Raw genomic sequence first — 16,217 nt, 5'->3', positions numbered from 1 at the left:
ACCTTGCATCCCTGCATGAACCTTACTTGATCATGGTGCACTGTTTTTTTAATATGTTTTTGTAAGCAATTTGCCAGAATTTTGTTAAGAATTTTTACATCTGTGTTTATCAGGGATATTGGTCTGAAGTTTTCTTTCCTTGACGTGTCTTTGTCTGGTTTTGGTATCAGGGTGATACTAGTTCCATAGAATGAGTTTGTAGGGTTCCCTTCTCTTCTAGTTCATGGACTACTTTGAAGAGTATTGGAATGAGTTCTTTGAAGTTCTTGTAGAACTCAGCTGAGAATCCATCTGGTCCCGGCCTTTTCTTGGTTGGTAGGCTTTTGATGGCATCTTATATTTCATTGCTTGAAATTGATCTGTGTAAGTTGGATACCACATATCCTAAATTTCAGTCGTGATAGGATGAATTTGCCTGTTCCTTCAGGTGAATATACCGAGATAATCCTGCCTTTGGTGACAGGTGGAGTTTGAGGGTCACAGAAATGGGGGCTGTATGGTGGGACAACAGACTTTACATCCACACTGCTTGCTTCCTCTTTCCAGGAGGAAGAGGGGAAGGGAAATAGTCCATGCTTAGTTTGTCTACCAGAAGAGTGGGTGGGTCACATGGCAGGTGACTTAAGTCCTCTTCATCTGTCCCAGGGTTCTCGACCCAGTGCTTTGATCACCATGGCTGTTGGTGGCCTGTGCTGTGCCCTGAAGGGTGTTAGTAGCATCCTTGGCCTCCCTCTGCTAGCTGCCAGGAGCACCCCTTCAATTTGTGACAACAAGGTCACCAGGTGTTTCCACATGTCCTTTGGAGTATGACCCCTCTCCTTGGTCCCTCTCGAGAAACCCCTAGGCGGGGCGGGCCCTCCCTGGGAGGGCCACAGAGCGCGTGGGCCCTGGCCTTTGATAGTTTATCATGGGCTTTCATTTGAAGACTTCAGTTTAAAAACACATGTGGGATGATGAAAAGGAAGTATAATGAAGTTGAAAACCTCTTAGAGCTTGGCAAACTCGGAATTGTGGCTTCACATAATTTTAAAATAGCATACCTTGATTTTTACCTGAAAAGAGAAAAGATGTCAGCTCAGGCTTCTCTGGTGGAGGCCCCTTTATTCTTACCCAGGGTCCTGAGTTCCTGCCCTGCCCAGTTGCCTTCATGGCCAATGCTGTCTGAAGGAGCCAGGAGGAAAGGGGCTGCCGTGCCCGGGAAGGGACTGATGTCCTGGAGAGATGTGCCACCTGGGAGTGGGGCAGGGAGGCTGGCTGACCTGCAGGCCAGGCTGTGGGAGATGAAGTGAGCACAGCCCCAGGGGTGGGTGGCAGTCTGGGTGCAGTGCCGGATAGGGGATGAGGCGCAGGCCATTTTCTCTTAGGATATAGACAGTAACGGGCTGAAAGTGGACACTGCAGTGCCAACCGCAAGGGAGGACCATTTGTCTTCACTGCGAGACCCCGGAGCCTAGGACCACTTGGTTTGCAGGCGCTCTGTAGTGTTGGCTTGACTGGTACAGGAGGCCCAGGAGAGGGACAGAATGGGGATTGTCAGCTCGGGCCTGTGGAGGGCGGGTGGGCTTGCGGGGTGGGTGGGACTGCTGGCTCCACGGCCACATAGAGGCCACAAGGCAGCCACCGCCTGACACTCCTGCCTCAGAGTGGGGTGTATGGGACACTTCCCATGTGCCAGGGCAGTTCTAAGTGCTTCCCTTGGCTTCGTTGTGATAGTTCAAAAAACCTGAACGGCATGGTATGGGAGACAAAGGCGTGCAATGATGGCCTCGGAAGATGGAGGGCTGCTTCACGCGTGCGCCCTGGTTCCCACACTGCTTCTGTTGCTCTCCTGCCTCATCCTCATCCCCGGGGGGGGGTAGTGACCGTCCCAGCAGGATCCCCCACCTGCTGATCTTTTCTTCTCACTCAGCTTCTCCCCTGCTTTTCTCTAGGCTTTCTCCAGGGATTGGGTTTGCACTTTGGCAAATAGCTCATTGTGACAATTGCTGAGTTTTCCCCTGCATGGAGGAGACATTTACTGAGTCTTATAAGGGCTAAAGGATTATTTTCAAATATCTGAAATAACACAAAGCAATACATACTAACGTGACACCGTCCCAAGCTGTAGGTCAGTCTGAGTGTTCTCTTCCAATGAGTTCTCTTTGAAAGAAGTGGTCATGTAAGAAACGTAGGATCTCCTTAGGGGGACAGCCAGAGCCCAGGTGCAGCTGCAGGAGGACCACGGTGGCACTGAGTCATCTTCCCTGCCTGTGGATGACTGCTTTCCCTCTCGTTCCTTCAGGGGAACCCATTAGCAGTGAGCACTTCCATCGAGCCGTCAATGTGAATGATGAAGATCTGCTTGTTCAAATACTTGAAGGAGGGTGAGAGAACTCTGCCAGCTTATTATTTTTTTTAATACATAAAGTGCATAGAAATACATGATGTAGCTTTATTTTGTTTTCCTAAAAATTCCATGCCTTTCAAACTGCCTCCCAATTTGATCTCAAGTGTCTGGTGCGAGCTAAAGCATGGTTAGTAAAGGTGATCGTGAAGTCCCACACCAGGGTCATAGTCATTATTTAATGAAAATTGTAAAAGGAAATTACAAGTCTGGGTGTAATATTTTATTCCCAGACGTAATTCCTGTCCCTTGTTTATATGCCAGAGCATTTAGGCAAATCTTACTCCCCAAATGCCCCCACCTAATTCTGATGAGGCTAGGGAATCGCTAAATGAGCTGCTTTCTAATTGAGGAGGTTGGGAGAACGCTGGAGAAAATGGTGGGCATGGCTGCTGCAGATGAGGCGTGAAGCTGCTTCCCAAATGCAAAGACATTATCTGGAGTCCTTTTGAGTCAGTGCGTTTTTGAGCTCCTTGTCATATAAATGACAAGTGGTTTGTAAGTTGGGGCTCTGTGAGCGGGAGCAGAGAAGGTTCCCACTGAAAGCCAGCTCCTGAGCTGACAGGAAGAGCTCTGCTCTCCGCTGAGCAGCACTGACTCCTATCCAGTAGGTGAGGGGGAAGTCGAGGATAGAACATGGGTCTCCTGTGCTTGGGGGCGCCACGGACGCCTGCAGTGAAGAACTGTCCTCCCCTAGCTTAAGAAGCCGTGTCCAGCTAGTGCATTACCAATGGTACCAAATGGTGATTTGAGTCAAAGGTAGTGTCCATTTTATGTGAACTTACAGCTTTACTTTTGAATTTGAATTTGAATATTTAAGAATATTAGGCAGGGCATTTTAAACAACAAAAACTTGCTGACCCCAAAGAATTGGGATTTTTGGTCAAATGAGTCATGGTAGCTATCTGTGCCTTGCAAATGTCACCAGGGACAAATCTGCAGGGAGCTGCACTGAGCACATTGATCTCTTTTCTCTGTGTTTTTCCCAAGGCACGTCAAAGTTGATGTTCCCAATAAGTTTGGCTTTACTGCTCTGATGGTTGCTGCCCAGAAAGGATATACCAGGTAGGGCGCTTGCTCCTCCCTGAGTGACGGGTTCAACACTGTCCTTCCCCCAGAGTCTCTAGTCAGGATGGGGATGGAAGGGAAGTGGGTCCAGGGAACCTTGTTTCTATTGTCTTTACCAAATGCACCCCTCAGAATTCAGCTGCTTTTATCATAAAGTTATATACATGCAGAAGAGAACATAAGATACGTAGTTGTATATTAGGGAAGAGAGGGGACCATTTAATTCCATGCAATTTATCTTCTGTCTCCTGGGAACACTGGCTATTGGAATTTGAATTTTTTTAAACCAATTTAAAAAGGGTAGGTGAGGAACATTCTGGAAAACAAACTTCCCTGTTAGGCTCCCAAGATATGGTTTTGATAACACATTCTATTATCTGTCCCACAAAGTAAGGTATGATGCTAACATCTGTTTTCCAATCTTATTTATATTTTAGTTCAATTGCATTTTGAAAAAAAATAGAAATGTTTTCATTAAATGCTACCATTTGAGAATATAGTTAAAATGACTGTTACAATGATAGTTTTGTGTCATGTGGGTAGTTTGATCTTAATGACTAATTCATGTAAAGGGCATAAACCTGATTTTTGGTGTGGCGAGGGTTTTCCACCTTAATGATGTCCTGTCTGGTTTTGAAGATGGAGAAGGTGTTGCAGGATGTATCTTCAACATCCCAGTATTGATTTTTACTGCGTTATCACGGGTTCCATGTCACCAAAGCAACTTATCTGTACTTCTTACTTTGTTTCCTTTAGGCTTGTGAAAATCTTAGTTTCTAATGGTACAGATGTGAATCTGAAGAATGGCAGTGGCAAGGACAGGTAGGAGGGGAGATGCCTAAAATGTGCTGATGCGACTGTGATTGTATCACTCAGCTGGAGCCCAGAGGGTCTTTGACTTAACCTGAAAGTTTTCTTTAGCTTCTTTTGACAGTACGGAGGGCGAGCACATACCTGGTCTGTGCACTTGGGCTCTCATTCACCCCCCTTCTCCAGCCCAGTGAAGAACCATTAGAACAGTACCCCATCTCTGTGCGGGGTGACCACAAGTGCTGGCCCTGATGCTCTTCCTCTCTCAGGGCTCGCCTTGCACTTCAGCCTTTCTCTGTTTCCTGAGAACTCCTGGTGTTTCTAGAGAAGTAGCCAGAGACACAACATCAAAAATACAAACACAGAACTTTCCTGAATTTTCCCTCTGGGCGGGCTGAGGGCAGTGAAGAAAAGTTCATGGAAAGAGTGTGATACTTGTAAAGGAAAGATGAAGGAATGTTTCTGAGAGACTTAAGTACGTGACAATTTATTAATTAGATTTAATTAGTTAATCAAAACCAACCAATGTTTATTGAATGACTCACACCTGTCAGGCACTGTGCTTGGTACTTGGGTAAGAGGGCGCAAAAGGCCAAGCTTTGCTCTCATGGTCACATAATGCACACAGGTCAAAGGTCTGGACACCACACACAAATGTCTATGGACAGCCATAACACACCAATCGTTCAGTTTCTAAAGTCAGAAAGCCCACCTGCTACACTCTCTGGACATAGTGCAGTAACAGATTTAAATAACATTTAAAAACTTATAAATTTGAAAAGTATTTTCTAAGTAATTAGGTTAGTTGCTGGCTTAGTTCCAAATTTAAAAAGTTTGAAAAGAATAATGCCAATTTACAAAGAAAAAAGGACAGGAAACAAAAAAGTGAGGAAGGAAATAAAATAGAGATAGAACTTGGTTAATCAAAAAATGGAAGATTATTGAGAAATGTAAGAGTTGACTCTTAAACAAGAACTTGTCTGATAACATAAAACAATCTCTTGTAAATCTAAAATAAAAGTAGAAATACAGAAGGGAAATAACAGAGGAAATTTACACCTGAAAAGAAAATGGTGCATTTGTGTCTAATATATCTGATGATTTCATTGAATCGGATACTTTATTGGAGAAACTTTAAACCACCAAAATCAGGCATGAAGCGGAAAATCTGAAATAACCTATATCCATGCAGCAAATTAGAAAATTTATGGAAGCATTACCTCCAGGATTGGTTCTGTGGCTTAACTATTCTACCTGAGAGTTGGAGTGCTCTGAGTTTCAAAGGACTATTAATAATCTTGAGCTTTCCCAGAACAGAGAGGAATCTAAAAACCTACCTTCTGCTAAAACCTGGTAGTAAGAGAAAGAAACCTCTGTGTGTGTGTGTGTGTGTGTGTGTGTGTGTGTGTGTGTTGACAAATCTCTTCCTTCCTGACTCGGAGCATTGGAGGCAAGGAAATTCAGTATTAGGAGATTCCCACTCTAATGCTTCCCATCAGTAGGTTAGAGATGAACATGGAAGTAGCATGCACCCCAGTGCCTTTGCTCAAGTGTCTTATTTTTCAAAATGAAGGATGCTTCCAGCCTCTAGCGTGTCTGGCTTGCGGCTGGCAGAAGTGTATACCCACCCTTAACAGCATGCGAAAGGTTCGTGTTTTGTTTTTTTGAGGCAGGGTCTCACTGCATTGTCAGGCTGGCCCTGAACCCCCAAACTGCCTGCCTCGGGAGTTGCTGGGATTACGGGTGTGTGACACTGCGTAGACCATGCAAAGTTAGAAAAGATCCCTGACAGTTAGAAAGGGTCATTCTTGGTGCTGGAGAATTCCTTTTCTCAATGGCTGCGGTGCCCATAGGAGAGCAGTAAAGATCACAGGCAGAGCAGGCACCTCGATGTCGGATCCTGGCTCTGTGGATGCGGCGTGTGGCTTTGGGCAGGTTACGTGCCGTCTCTGTACCTCTATAAAATGGGGAGGAGAGAAGTGCTTTACGACTGTATTGTTGTGAGCGTTTATTGAGTTAATATATGAAAACTGTAAGACAGTACTTTGAATGTGGTAAGTCCAGGTTGTATTTTGTTATTTCATGACTGGACAGTACTTTGGAAGGCTGATCATGGTGAGATGTGAGTGTGATTCCTGTCCTGCAGAGCCCAGGAGAACCAACTTTCAAATACTAGGACGTGGTGAGGAGGTTCAGTTATGTGATCAACCGCAAAGCAAATTTTTTAAATACCTGAAATTACTGCTTAATAAGTCTAATAGGAAAAATAAAGTAGAATAAAAGATATCTTGAAAAGCAGCAAGCTGTTTGCTGAGTGTAATGGTACACACCTGTAATCTCAGCAACTCAGGAGGCTAAGATGAAAGAATGGCAACTTCAAGGCCAATCTCAAAAAATATCTAAAAAATAAAAAATAAAAGTAAATAAAAGGATGGGATGTAATTCAATGGGAAAGCACCCCTGGGTTCAATCCCCAGTATCAACCAAAACAATTTTTTTTTTTTTTTGGCATGAGAAAATAAACCTAGAAAATCATATTGAGAGATATAAAGATTTTAAAAATAGATACATATTTTTAGTTTTTCCAAATTAACATAGAGATTGAATGCAGCTTCAGATGGACTCACTCCTGGGAACTTGTCAGAATGTGACTCGTCTGGAAGAACAGATAGATGGTAACAGCTTATGTGACTTTGTCACAGAGGACTGTGGAAGTCATTAAAATGCCGTAGAGTCTAGAGTGGTTGAAGTAGTGTGGCGCTGCACGAATGGTCGTGGAAGCATGGAACGTAGTGGAGACCCCAGAGTAGACCCCGCATGCATAGGGACTTAGTATATGACGACAGAAGCAACACAGACCAATAAGGGTTCAGAAAAACAGACTTTTTGAAGAAAAAATATTGTTAGATTCAAGGCTTAAAGCATGTACCAGAATTTCTTTCAGGTGAATTAAGACTTAACTGTAAAAGCATTATAAACTAGAAGGAAGGATGTCCTTCTCTGATCTTGTAATGTGAAAGACAAGAACATGAAAGAAATCAGTGGGGAAAGATCATGTGCATGTCACATGTTTTAAAGAACTGAGTTGCAGAGTTGAGGGTGATCGAGCTATTCATGAGTGGCATGGACACGTGATGGGCATCTTTAGTGTGCAGAAGACATGTACCCACATACGTGCACTGAAAGACCTCTCCACACGGTAGGAAAAAATGCAATATAAGTGAAAAGACAATTTAAAACAAAATCAACGTAAACAATTTGTATGAAAAATGTTTTACCTGGCTAGAATAAAAAAATACCATCTGTGACATTTGTAATTGGAAAAGGTAGAGTAAATAGATGTTTTCAGAAAGTGTGGATAGAAGTATAAATTGATATAACCTTTTTGGAAAGCAGTTTGGAAATATGCATCAAAAGCAAGCCTCAGTCATTGACGTAGAGATTCCACTTTAGGAATTGTGCCCTCAGGAAGCGGTCAGGAGAGCAAGTAAGATTTACAAAGTAAGGGTGCAGTGTGCCTGAACTTGACTGCTACATGCACAGCCCAATGCTTCTCCCACGTGTTGCAGCCTCATGCTTGCGTGTTATGCGGGACACCTGGATGTTGTGAAATACCTCCGCAGACATGGGGCTTCTTGGGAGGCTCGAGACCTGGGAGGCTGTACAGCTCTGCACTGGGCTGCAGATGGAGGCCACTGCACCGTGATCGAATGGATGATAAAGGATGGCTGTGAGGTAGGTAGAGGGCCTGCCTTATTAGCCACCCAGGACTGTTAAGAACCTGAAATGCCATTCCACGGGGTCTAGGAGAAGCAGGACCTCTGATTGGCCTGACTTAGAAATGATGGAGAAAGATCTCTGACCTATCAGCAAGTAAGCCCCTGAAGTCTTAGAAAAAAGAGAACACTGTGGCATTGATGTGACAACAGGCCTCAGGTTGTCATGGATGTTGGTCTCCCCTAGGAAAAAGAATTAAGGCTGAAATCAGAGCTGGACCAGATGCGTCTTCTTCTTTTATTCCTTTGTTCATTTGCTTATTTGTCTCTAATGCAGTCCATAAACAAAGCTTCACTGAGCATCCTCTTCTGCCTACTGTCTTAAGTGCTGGCAACACAAAGATGTTAAGAGCTCTTCCAGCCTCAGTGCTTCTTGTTGCTTCTAAAACTAGGTCATTTTTACTCTTAGTTTGCTTTAAAGATTAATCATTACAAAGAGTCTCCAGCGGGCAAGAGATCATGCTGAAGAATGGAGTCTCTCAGCTGTTGGGCTTTACCCAGGCATGTTGGTTTGCTTGTGTTTTATGTCATCAGGATGCACAGTCTGATGTAGCAAATAGAAATCATGTCGTATGAAGTTCATAGATCTTTGAAATTGGCTAGTTATAATTAGATCAATTATGGTAACTGCTGATAACTCTGGAAACTTCTCCAATGGCTTGGACTAAAAAATTCAAGGCACAAAGTAAAGAATGACAGACAAAATGCTGTGCTAACTGATTGCCAGGCCCTGCAGAGTCCTGAGAAATTAAATTGATGACCCGAAACATCACCCCAATTTGAGCAACACGTCTCCCAGAAGGTGTTAATTATTTATTCTAGTTTGTCCCCAAAGTGTGTCTGAAAGAAAGCAGGTCTCATGCTGGTGGATCTCACTGGTTCCTGCCACTGCTATGGGAGAGTGGAGAACAAGGATCCCTTGGAGAAAAAGTTTCAGTCATTAAGTCCTTTTTATTACATCTCTTATTTCCTTATGTTTAGAGATACGCATAAGAGGTCAGAAGGCTTCTCCTCAGCGGTAGATCTGTGTGCTAGCAATAATATCATGTTCCCCTGGTTTGGTTTATGATGAGCTGTGTTCATGCTCTGGACCCAGTAAAAGTCTGTGGTTGAAGAAAAGGATCCAGACAAAGGAAGGCTCCTGCTGTGAACACTTACATACTGGCATTTTGGAAATGTAGGCTCTTGGGACTTCAGATATGAGCCTAGTTCTTTGGGATAAATCCATGTTTCTGTGGCACAGAGCCATTTTGCAGAGGGCGCATCCATATGCTGAAGGTTTCGTGTGGCTGGCTAGTGGGGTTGTCAGCTGCATTTCTGTGTGCTTGCAGATGGCTCACCTGATGCTTCTGAAGATCACAGAGCCCAGTGGGGGTGTAGCCACCCTCTTCCCAAATGTGATGGTTTTATACTGAGAGTGAGAGATTTTCTTGAATAGGGAACATTTCTACTATGAGCCATGTGACGTCAGGAAAGGCACATGACTTCAGAGGTTTGGTTTGATCATTTCTAAACCAGAAATAGGAATACCTACCCCTGTTTAACCCTGGGGACCAAAAGAAAACGTGTGTGGGATTGTGCTGGCAAGTGCGTGCGGCATCTGGCTTCATGATCTCAGTATGAGACATGATGGCCCCATTGCCCACTGGTCGTTTGTTTGCATGGGGGAGAGCACTGTGCAGCGGGTGGGCTTCTGCCAGTCGCTGTTCGCCATTCTCCACTAGCGCTCGATCACCCAAGTGACTTGGCCAGCCTGTGTGTGTCCGCGCTCGCACGCCTGTCTACAGCATGGCTCTTCCGGATAGACTAGGGCCTTTGTGGACCTGGGAGCACCAACATTTGCACCTTCTCGTTCTGCAGCATTCCTTTTTGAAACAGTTGAGAGAGCTCAGTGTGGAGCAGATCACTGGGAAGTCACCCCCTTCCTTCTTGGTGCACACTGTCTTGGCGAGGCATTGGATTGGTGAGCTCTTCAGATTGGAGTTGTGTCATGGGTCTGGTCACTGTGCTTACTGCAGGTCTCCTGCTTCAAACTGAGAATGTCGTTAAACACAGGGTGTGTGTTTATATTATTACTGTCTTGTTCCAGAAAGGACCTAAAGCACCTACAGAGATAGATAAGAGTAAGCATCATCTTATATGGGTGAAGAAAGCGAGGCAAGGGACACACTGCAGGGGCTTCCCTGGGCCAAGAGTAAGGTGCCAGATGAAGCGGTGTCTCAGCCTGGCTGCTTCCCCTCACGTTGTCCACCTCCAACGTATGGAGGGAAGGTCTGCCTGCCCTGCCTCCCCAACCTGTCCAGACTCCACACAGGTTGACTGGACTTCACCTGCCCAAGTCCCACCTCTGTGGGTTACAATCACATTGGGGTCCCCTCTGCTGAGAGACATTGGGGTCCCCTCTGCTGAGAGACCTTGGGGACTGGCCCTCAGCATCATCTTGTCCCTGCGGCCTCTCAGCAGAGGGGACCCTTAATGTGATTCTAACACATCTTCTCACTGGCCCCAGGCAGGAGTCAGCAAGTGCAGTCCAGTCCACCTGCACCGAGTCTGGATGGGCTGCCCACTAATGGGGGGCCAGGGCAGGCAGACCTTCCCTCTGTGCATTGGAGGTGGATAGTGCTGAGGAGAAGCAGCCAGGCTGAGGCTGAGCTTCATCTGGCACCCAGGTGGACGTTGTGGACACTGGCTCAGGGTGGACGCCGCTCATGAGAGTCTCCGTGGTGTCGGGCAGCCAGAAGGTGGCCTCGCTCCTCATTGAGGCTGGAGCTGATGTGAACGTGAGGGACAAAGACGGAAAGACGCCACTCATGGTACGCCTTTTCCCTGAAGGCCAGAGCTTTTCTACGATCGGACGTTCTTGTGAGTTTGGCCGCCCCTCCCAAGGCCCCAGGTTGGGTTGTGTGTGCCCCTGCCAGCCAGCCTTTTAATAAAGGTATGAGGCCGTCACTTTTTTTTTCATGAGGTCTCACTATGTTGCCCCAGCTGAGCTCACACTCCTGTTGCACAGCTGGAACTACAGACACACACCACCAAGCTGCCCAGTGACCTTTCTGTTGTCCTTCACAAGTCGTCCTTTAAGGATTGTCAACCTTGGTCCCTAGGGCCACGGTGGGACTAAAACAGACCAGAACAGCTGGTCTCCTGTGCTGCCTGGCCTGCCTTCCCAGCGCCCCTTCAGGTGGGAGGGGAGGTGGCGCTTCCCTCATCCTTGCCATTGTGCTGCTCTAGATGGGGCAGGACCCAGGCCTGGCAGGCACAGCCGGGTGCGGCCAGCTCCGCCCTCAGCTGCCGGGCTGCGTGCTGCCAGCTCTCTAGGGAGGGGAGTGGGCCTCAGGCAGCACCGCTCTGTGTCTTCCAGGTGGCCGTGTTAAACAATCATGAACAGTTGGTTGAGTTACTTCTCGACAAAGGGGCAGATGCAAGTGTAAAAAATGAGGTAAATAATCTTTATTGACAGATTTTCTTGGTGAAGAAAGAAATATATGGACATATATTTATACACATATAAATATATACTTATATATATTCTAATATGCATTATGATTACAATTTTCATTGTTTCCTCTTTCAGTTTGGCAAAGGGGTCCTAGAAATGGCCAGAGTGTTTGACAGACAGGTGGGGATGTCCTTCTGCCCATCAAGGCTAATTTCATAGAACTTTCAGAATCACAGAACCATCAAAAGTTTGGAGGACATTCACCTGCTTGTCTTGTTTTTCTAGAATGTAGTCTCCTTATTAGAAGAAAGGACAAAAAAGCTGCCAAAGAAGTCCTGTGTCCACTGATCAGAGTACCAACTGCCTGCGAAATTCAAGCAAAATAAAACAAAAAGTGACCGTTGAACTGGACGTGATATTCTGCATCCTTGAGGGCTATATTTATTTACTTAGTTGAAGATTCACAATATTTTTTTTTGTAATGGACAGCTATTCCCACATTGAAATACATCTTTTTACCTAAGCACGCGCACATGTGGTCTCATCATTGGGCGTCTACAGAGCAGGAATGTTTTCTTGCACTTGTGCTTTGGAGTTAGATATGAAACAAAATATTTATGCACTGGACCTACACAAACATGCACAGGTCTCCTGGCTTCTGGCCCGCAGCTGTCCTCCGGCCACTGCAGCCCCTTGGTGCGCTCTCCCCCATGCATTTTCTGTTATCTCCCCTCGGGGCCACGCTGCCAGGCTGCCGTCACCTCGTGCAGTGGTGTTCCTCCTTAGAGCCCAGAGTGTTCTCTCCAGCTCTTGGCCTCACATCAGAGCTCGAGATGCTTATCTCAAGACTCTGGTCCTGTCCTGCTTGAGGTGCATGGTTGAGGGTCAGTCTTTGCAGAACAGACCTGTCTGTGTGCATGTGTGGACATACTGACGCTCCAACAAGGGAAGACCCAGCCTGCTGGGTCTGATGACTTTGCCACAGAGTAGTGCAGTGTATTGAACTTAGTCTTTCAAGCAGAAAGCTTTTGATGCTGATCATGTAGTTCGTAGACAGTGGGGGTAACTGCCACAAGACTGCTGGTTGGGAGCAAGACAAACTCAGTGGAGCTTTAACTCAGCAAAGATGTTAGCTCGCACACCACGTGCATTTCTCATCCTCAGAGAAAAACCAGTTAACTTGGCCTGTGAGTAGACCAGCTACAAAGGCCTGCACAGGAGTGAAACTCTCAGGATAGGGAGACACCAGTTAAAAGGTAGTTAGAGCCCCAAAACTTTCGAGGAGGGGCATAGAGAAAACACACGATCAATTTTATTGATGCTGGCAATTTTCAGCTCTGTTCTATGTAGTTCATGGAATACTCACCTTCAGTCGATGCTTCGTTAGCGTTTTATCTTTTGTGCAAATGCCTATCTTTTTATATTTGCTAGACTTGATTTTTTAAATCTAAAAATTAGCATATTCACAGCTGTCTAAAGCCTCTCTCCCTCTTTTCCATGCTCAGTGTTGACTGTCACCTGGGCTTCATTTTTGGTCTGCTGTAGGTTACGTTTGCTGCCAGGCACACTCATTCCTTCTGGGAGAAATCAAGGTGGCAGTGTCGTCACCTCTGGGCTAGACTGTGAACCATCTTGACACCACTGAGACCATCTCCCTGGCTATGGTGGGCTGCTAGGTTCTATGTGCTCATCATGTACTATGTTTATTTGCTCCTTCTCTTTTTGTTTAATAAGATTTGAAGGTGGTTAATAGCCTGTTTTAATTTTCCCTGGGAGCAACTTAGGGTTTTATTCTATTTTTCTATTTAATTTTTAATTTATTTTTACTTCTATAAATTTATTTCTTCTTCTTCTTCTTTGTCTCCTCCTCCTCCCTCTCCCCCTCCTCCTCCTCCTCCTCTTCTTCTTCTTCCTTCTTCTTCCTTCTTCTTCTTCCTTCTTCGTCGTTACTAGGGATTAAACCCAGGGCTCTTAACCACTGAGCTATACCCCCAGCCCTTTTTTATATTTTATTTAGAGATAGGGTCTAAGTTGCTGAGGCTGACTTTGAACTTGCAATCCTCCTGCCTCAGCCTCTCAAGTTGCTGGGATTATGGGCGTGCACCACTGTGCCTGATAATAACAAGCATCTTGCATTTTTGGCTTTCTTTGCTTGTTACTGTGTTGGTGCTGGGTATAGACCCAGGGCCTTGTGCATGGTGGACGAGCAGTCTGCCACTGAGCTATACTCCCACCTTCTTCCATTCCCTCCAGGCTTATTTTATTGTTCCTTTTATAACTTTTTTGTTAGACATTAAGTTCATTCATCTTCATCTTTTTTGTCTAGTAATACATATTTAAGGGCTGTGAATTTTCCCCTAAGCTCTGCTTTGGTTTTATTACTGTAAGAAATTTTTCTAAATCTTCCTGATCCGAAGATTCAATTGGGAGTGTTTCAGTCAGCTTTTGTGTAGCTGTGACCAAAAGAAACCTGACAAGAACAACTTTGAGGAGAAACATTTTATTTTGGCTCATGGTTTTAGAGGTTCAGCCTGTGATCAGCCAACTCCACAGCTCTGGGGCTTGAGGGGAGGCAGAACAAGATGGTAGAAGGATATGGCAGGGGAAAGCAGCTCAGGAAATGACAACCAGGAAGCAGAGAGAGCTCTGCTCACCAGAGACAAAACATAAACCCCAAAGTCATGCCCCCAGGGACCCACCTCCTCCAGCCATATCCTACCTACCAACAGTTGCCACCCAGTTAATCCCTAGCAGTGGATTAATCCACTGGTTAGGTTATGGCTCTCATAATCTAATCTATTTCCCCTCAACAGTCCTGCATTGTCTCACATATGTCCTTTGGAAGACACCTCATATCTAAACCAGTACAGAGTACTTACTAAATACAAATTTCTTGGGCCTGTCTCAGGTTCACTGAATTGGAAAGTCCCAGGAAAGGGCATGGGTAGTGTACCCTAACACACATCACAGGTAAGTTCTTATTGTTCAAGGAGTTTTGGAAATATGCCCATAGTATGTGGTATTTCAAATTTTCTAATTTGCTTTCTTCTAGATAATCTGTAATTCACTTTTGAGTAAAGGATCCTTACATTTCTAGGACACAGCATTGTTTTTTTGAGAATTTCTCACTTCCTTTTTCCCCCAGAGGCACTTGGAAAAAAAGTTCTTTTCTGTGTGTTTAGAGTATCACATTTGATAACTTTATTACCTATATTTGAAGTTATCCTTATACTTATTTTTGTCTGGTTTGTCATGAGTGAAGAGTGCTAAGAATAAATACCCTTTATTCTTGTTACCAGTTTTCTTTTTGAACTTGGGTGCTATTTTTAAATTTTGTAAGTAGATATCAATCACACTTAGATTTTCATTGCCTGTTTGTTTGATATGTCTTTACTGCTACTTTGTGACTTTATCTCTTATCTGAATAAGGTAAGTTTTAAAACATTCTTTGATGGGTTACGAATTAATGAATACAAATAATCAGTTTCTTCCCACCTACCAATGGTATGGGTGAGCAGGCACTGTCTTCCCTCACTGTCCCTCATCCATCCAGTTCCCAAGAATTAGCAGATGCACCCCTTGCTTCCCACCCACCCCACCCAGGAGTTGTTCTTAGTTTCTTGTACCTTTATTCACTTATAAACAAATGAGAAGGTGGATACATTTTTTTTCTATTTTAGTTCTCCCTGTTTTCATAACATCCTCAGTAACGAATGAGACACTCTATTTACTGTTTACCATTTATTGGATATAATATTCTTAACAATGACTTTTTACTGAAATAGCAAGTCGTGTGTACCTGTAGATCCCCAATATGAGAAATGTTTACAAAAGTAACAGAACATAACATAAAAAGGCATGTGAACAAATTAGCAAACCAAAGCATTATAAATGATTGAAGCACTATAAAACGACTGTGCTGGTTTATGTAGCTGTAACTTTAATCTGTACTGTGCTAAATCGCCTGTAGCCACATTAAGGAGTGGCCTTTCAGTTGCCACACACATCGAGACACAGGCTTCCTGACCACCTGCCAATTTGACCTGATAGAAGGCGCTAAGGGAGCTGCTAGTTCTGCTTCCACCTGTCCTGCCTTGGGGCCTTGGGGGACGCTGTCTGTCTAACTTGTTTTCCTCTGGCTGCCCGATGAAGATACCTCTTAAAGACTATGAACACAAAAAAGGATTCAACTTTTTTGAAAACTAAAATGCTCACATGATCCTTATTCTTTTGTCTGGATTTAAATGTGCTAAATTGACTAAAAAATTACTTTCTTGGAGAGTTACAGGGAACATAGAACATACTTCTTGACAATGACGTGGAAGATGAGTGTGGGTTACAGGGCCTTCAGCCTGGGGAAGCGGAAGCACTCTGAGGAGTCCTTTGTTCAATCTTTTGGCTGTCACTATCCATTACTGGATATTTTAACAGGTTCTATGCAGTATTTCTTTTCCTAGTTTTTCTCATATGAAACAAGTTTATAATGACTGGGTTTTAAGCTTCCAGTACTGTCCCAGAAGTAAAAGGGGGTTTCCTCTTCAAGAGGCAGAGAAACACCCACGCTTACGTGGGTGAATGGCTCAGGGAAGTATCTTCACTGCCCAGAATGGTTCTGAGCATGGGGCTCACAAACCTTTTAGTGTTCCTTATTTCACTATTGGAATTCTCAAGCAGGTTTAAAAGCAATACCTGTCAAAGGGAACTCTGGAGTGAGTTGAGAGAATTTTGCATGCATAGCTAA

General features: G+C 44.6%; 1 protein-coding gene across 7 annotated transcripts in view; it reads left to right on the top strand.

Annotated features, from left to right (window-relative positions):
• Nucleotides 1–11,999, top strand: part of FANK1 (fibronectin type III and ankyrin repeat domains 1) — a 92,381-nt gene extending 80,382 nt beyond the window's left edge. For 5 of the 7 annotated variants that reach the window (XM_079137295.1, XM_079137294.1, XM_079137296.1 and 2 more), the window contains 8 exons: nucleotides 2,282–2,363; nucleotides 3,374–3,448; nucleotides 4,208–4,273; nucleotides 7,831–7,996; nucleotides 10,707–10,850; nucleotides 11,399–11,476; nucleotides 11,612–11,656; nucleotides 11,762–11,999. In XM_079137295.1, coding sequence (XP_078993421.1) covers nucleotides 2,282–2,363; nucleotides 3,374–3,448; nucleotides 4,208–4,273; nucleotides 7,831–7,996; nucleotides 10,707–10,850; nucleotides 11,399–11,476; nucleotides 11,612–11,656; nucleotides 11,762–11,824 — 719 coding nt within the window. In that variant the 3' untranslated portion in view covers nucleotides 11,825–11,999. Of the gene's footprint in view, nucleotides 1–2,281; nucleotides 2,364–3,373; nucleotides 3,449–4,207; nucleotides 4,274–7,830; nucleotides 7,997–10,706; nucleotides 10,900–11,398; nucleotides 11,477–11,611; nucleotides 11,657–11,761 lie in introns of all 7 variants that reach the window. The other 2 variants (XR_013763360.1, XM_079137299.1) reach the window with 2 other exon arrangements.
• Nucleotides 12,000–16,217: the final 4,218 nt, after the last annotated feature.

Source organism: Sciurus vulgaris (assembly GCF_902686455.1).
Source record: "Sciurus vulgaris genome assembly, chromosome: 4".
Taxonomy (NCBI): domain Eukaryota; kingdom Metazoa; phylum Chordata; class Mammalia; order Rodentia; family Sciuridae; genus Sciurus; species Sciurus vulgaris.
This window is presented reverse-complemented; position numbering and strand designations above follow the sequence as displayed.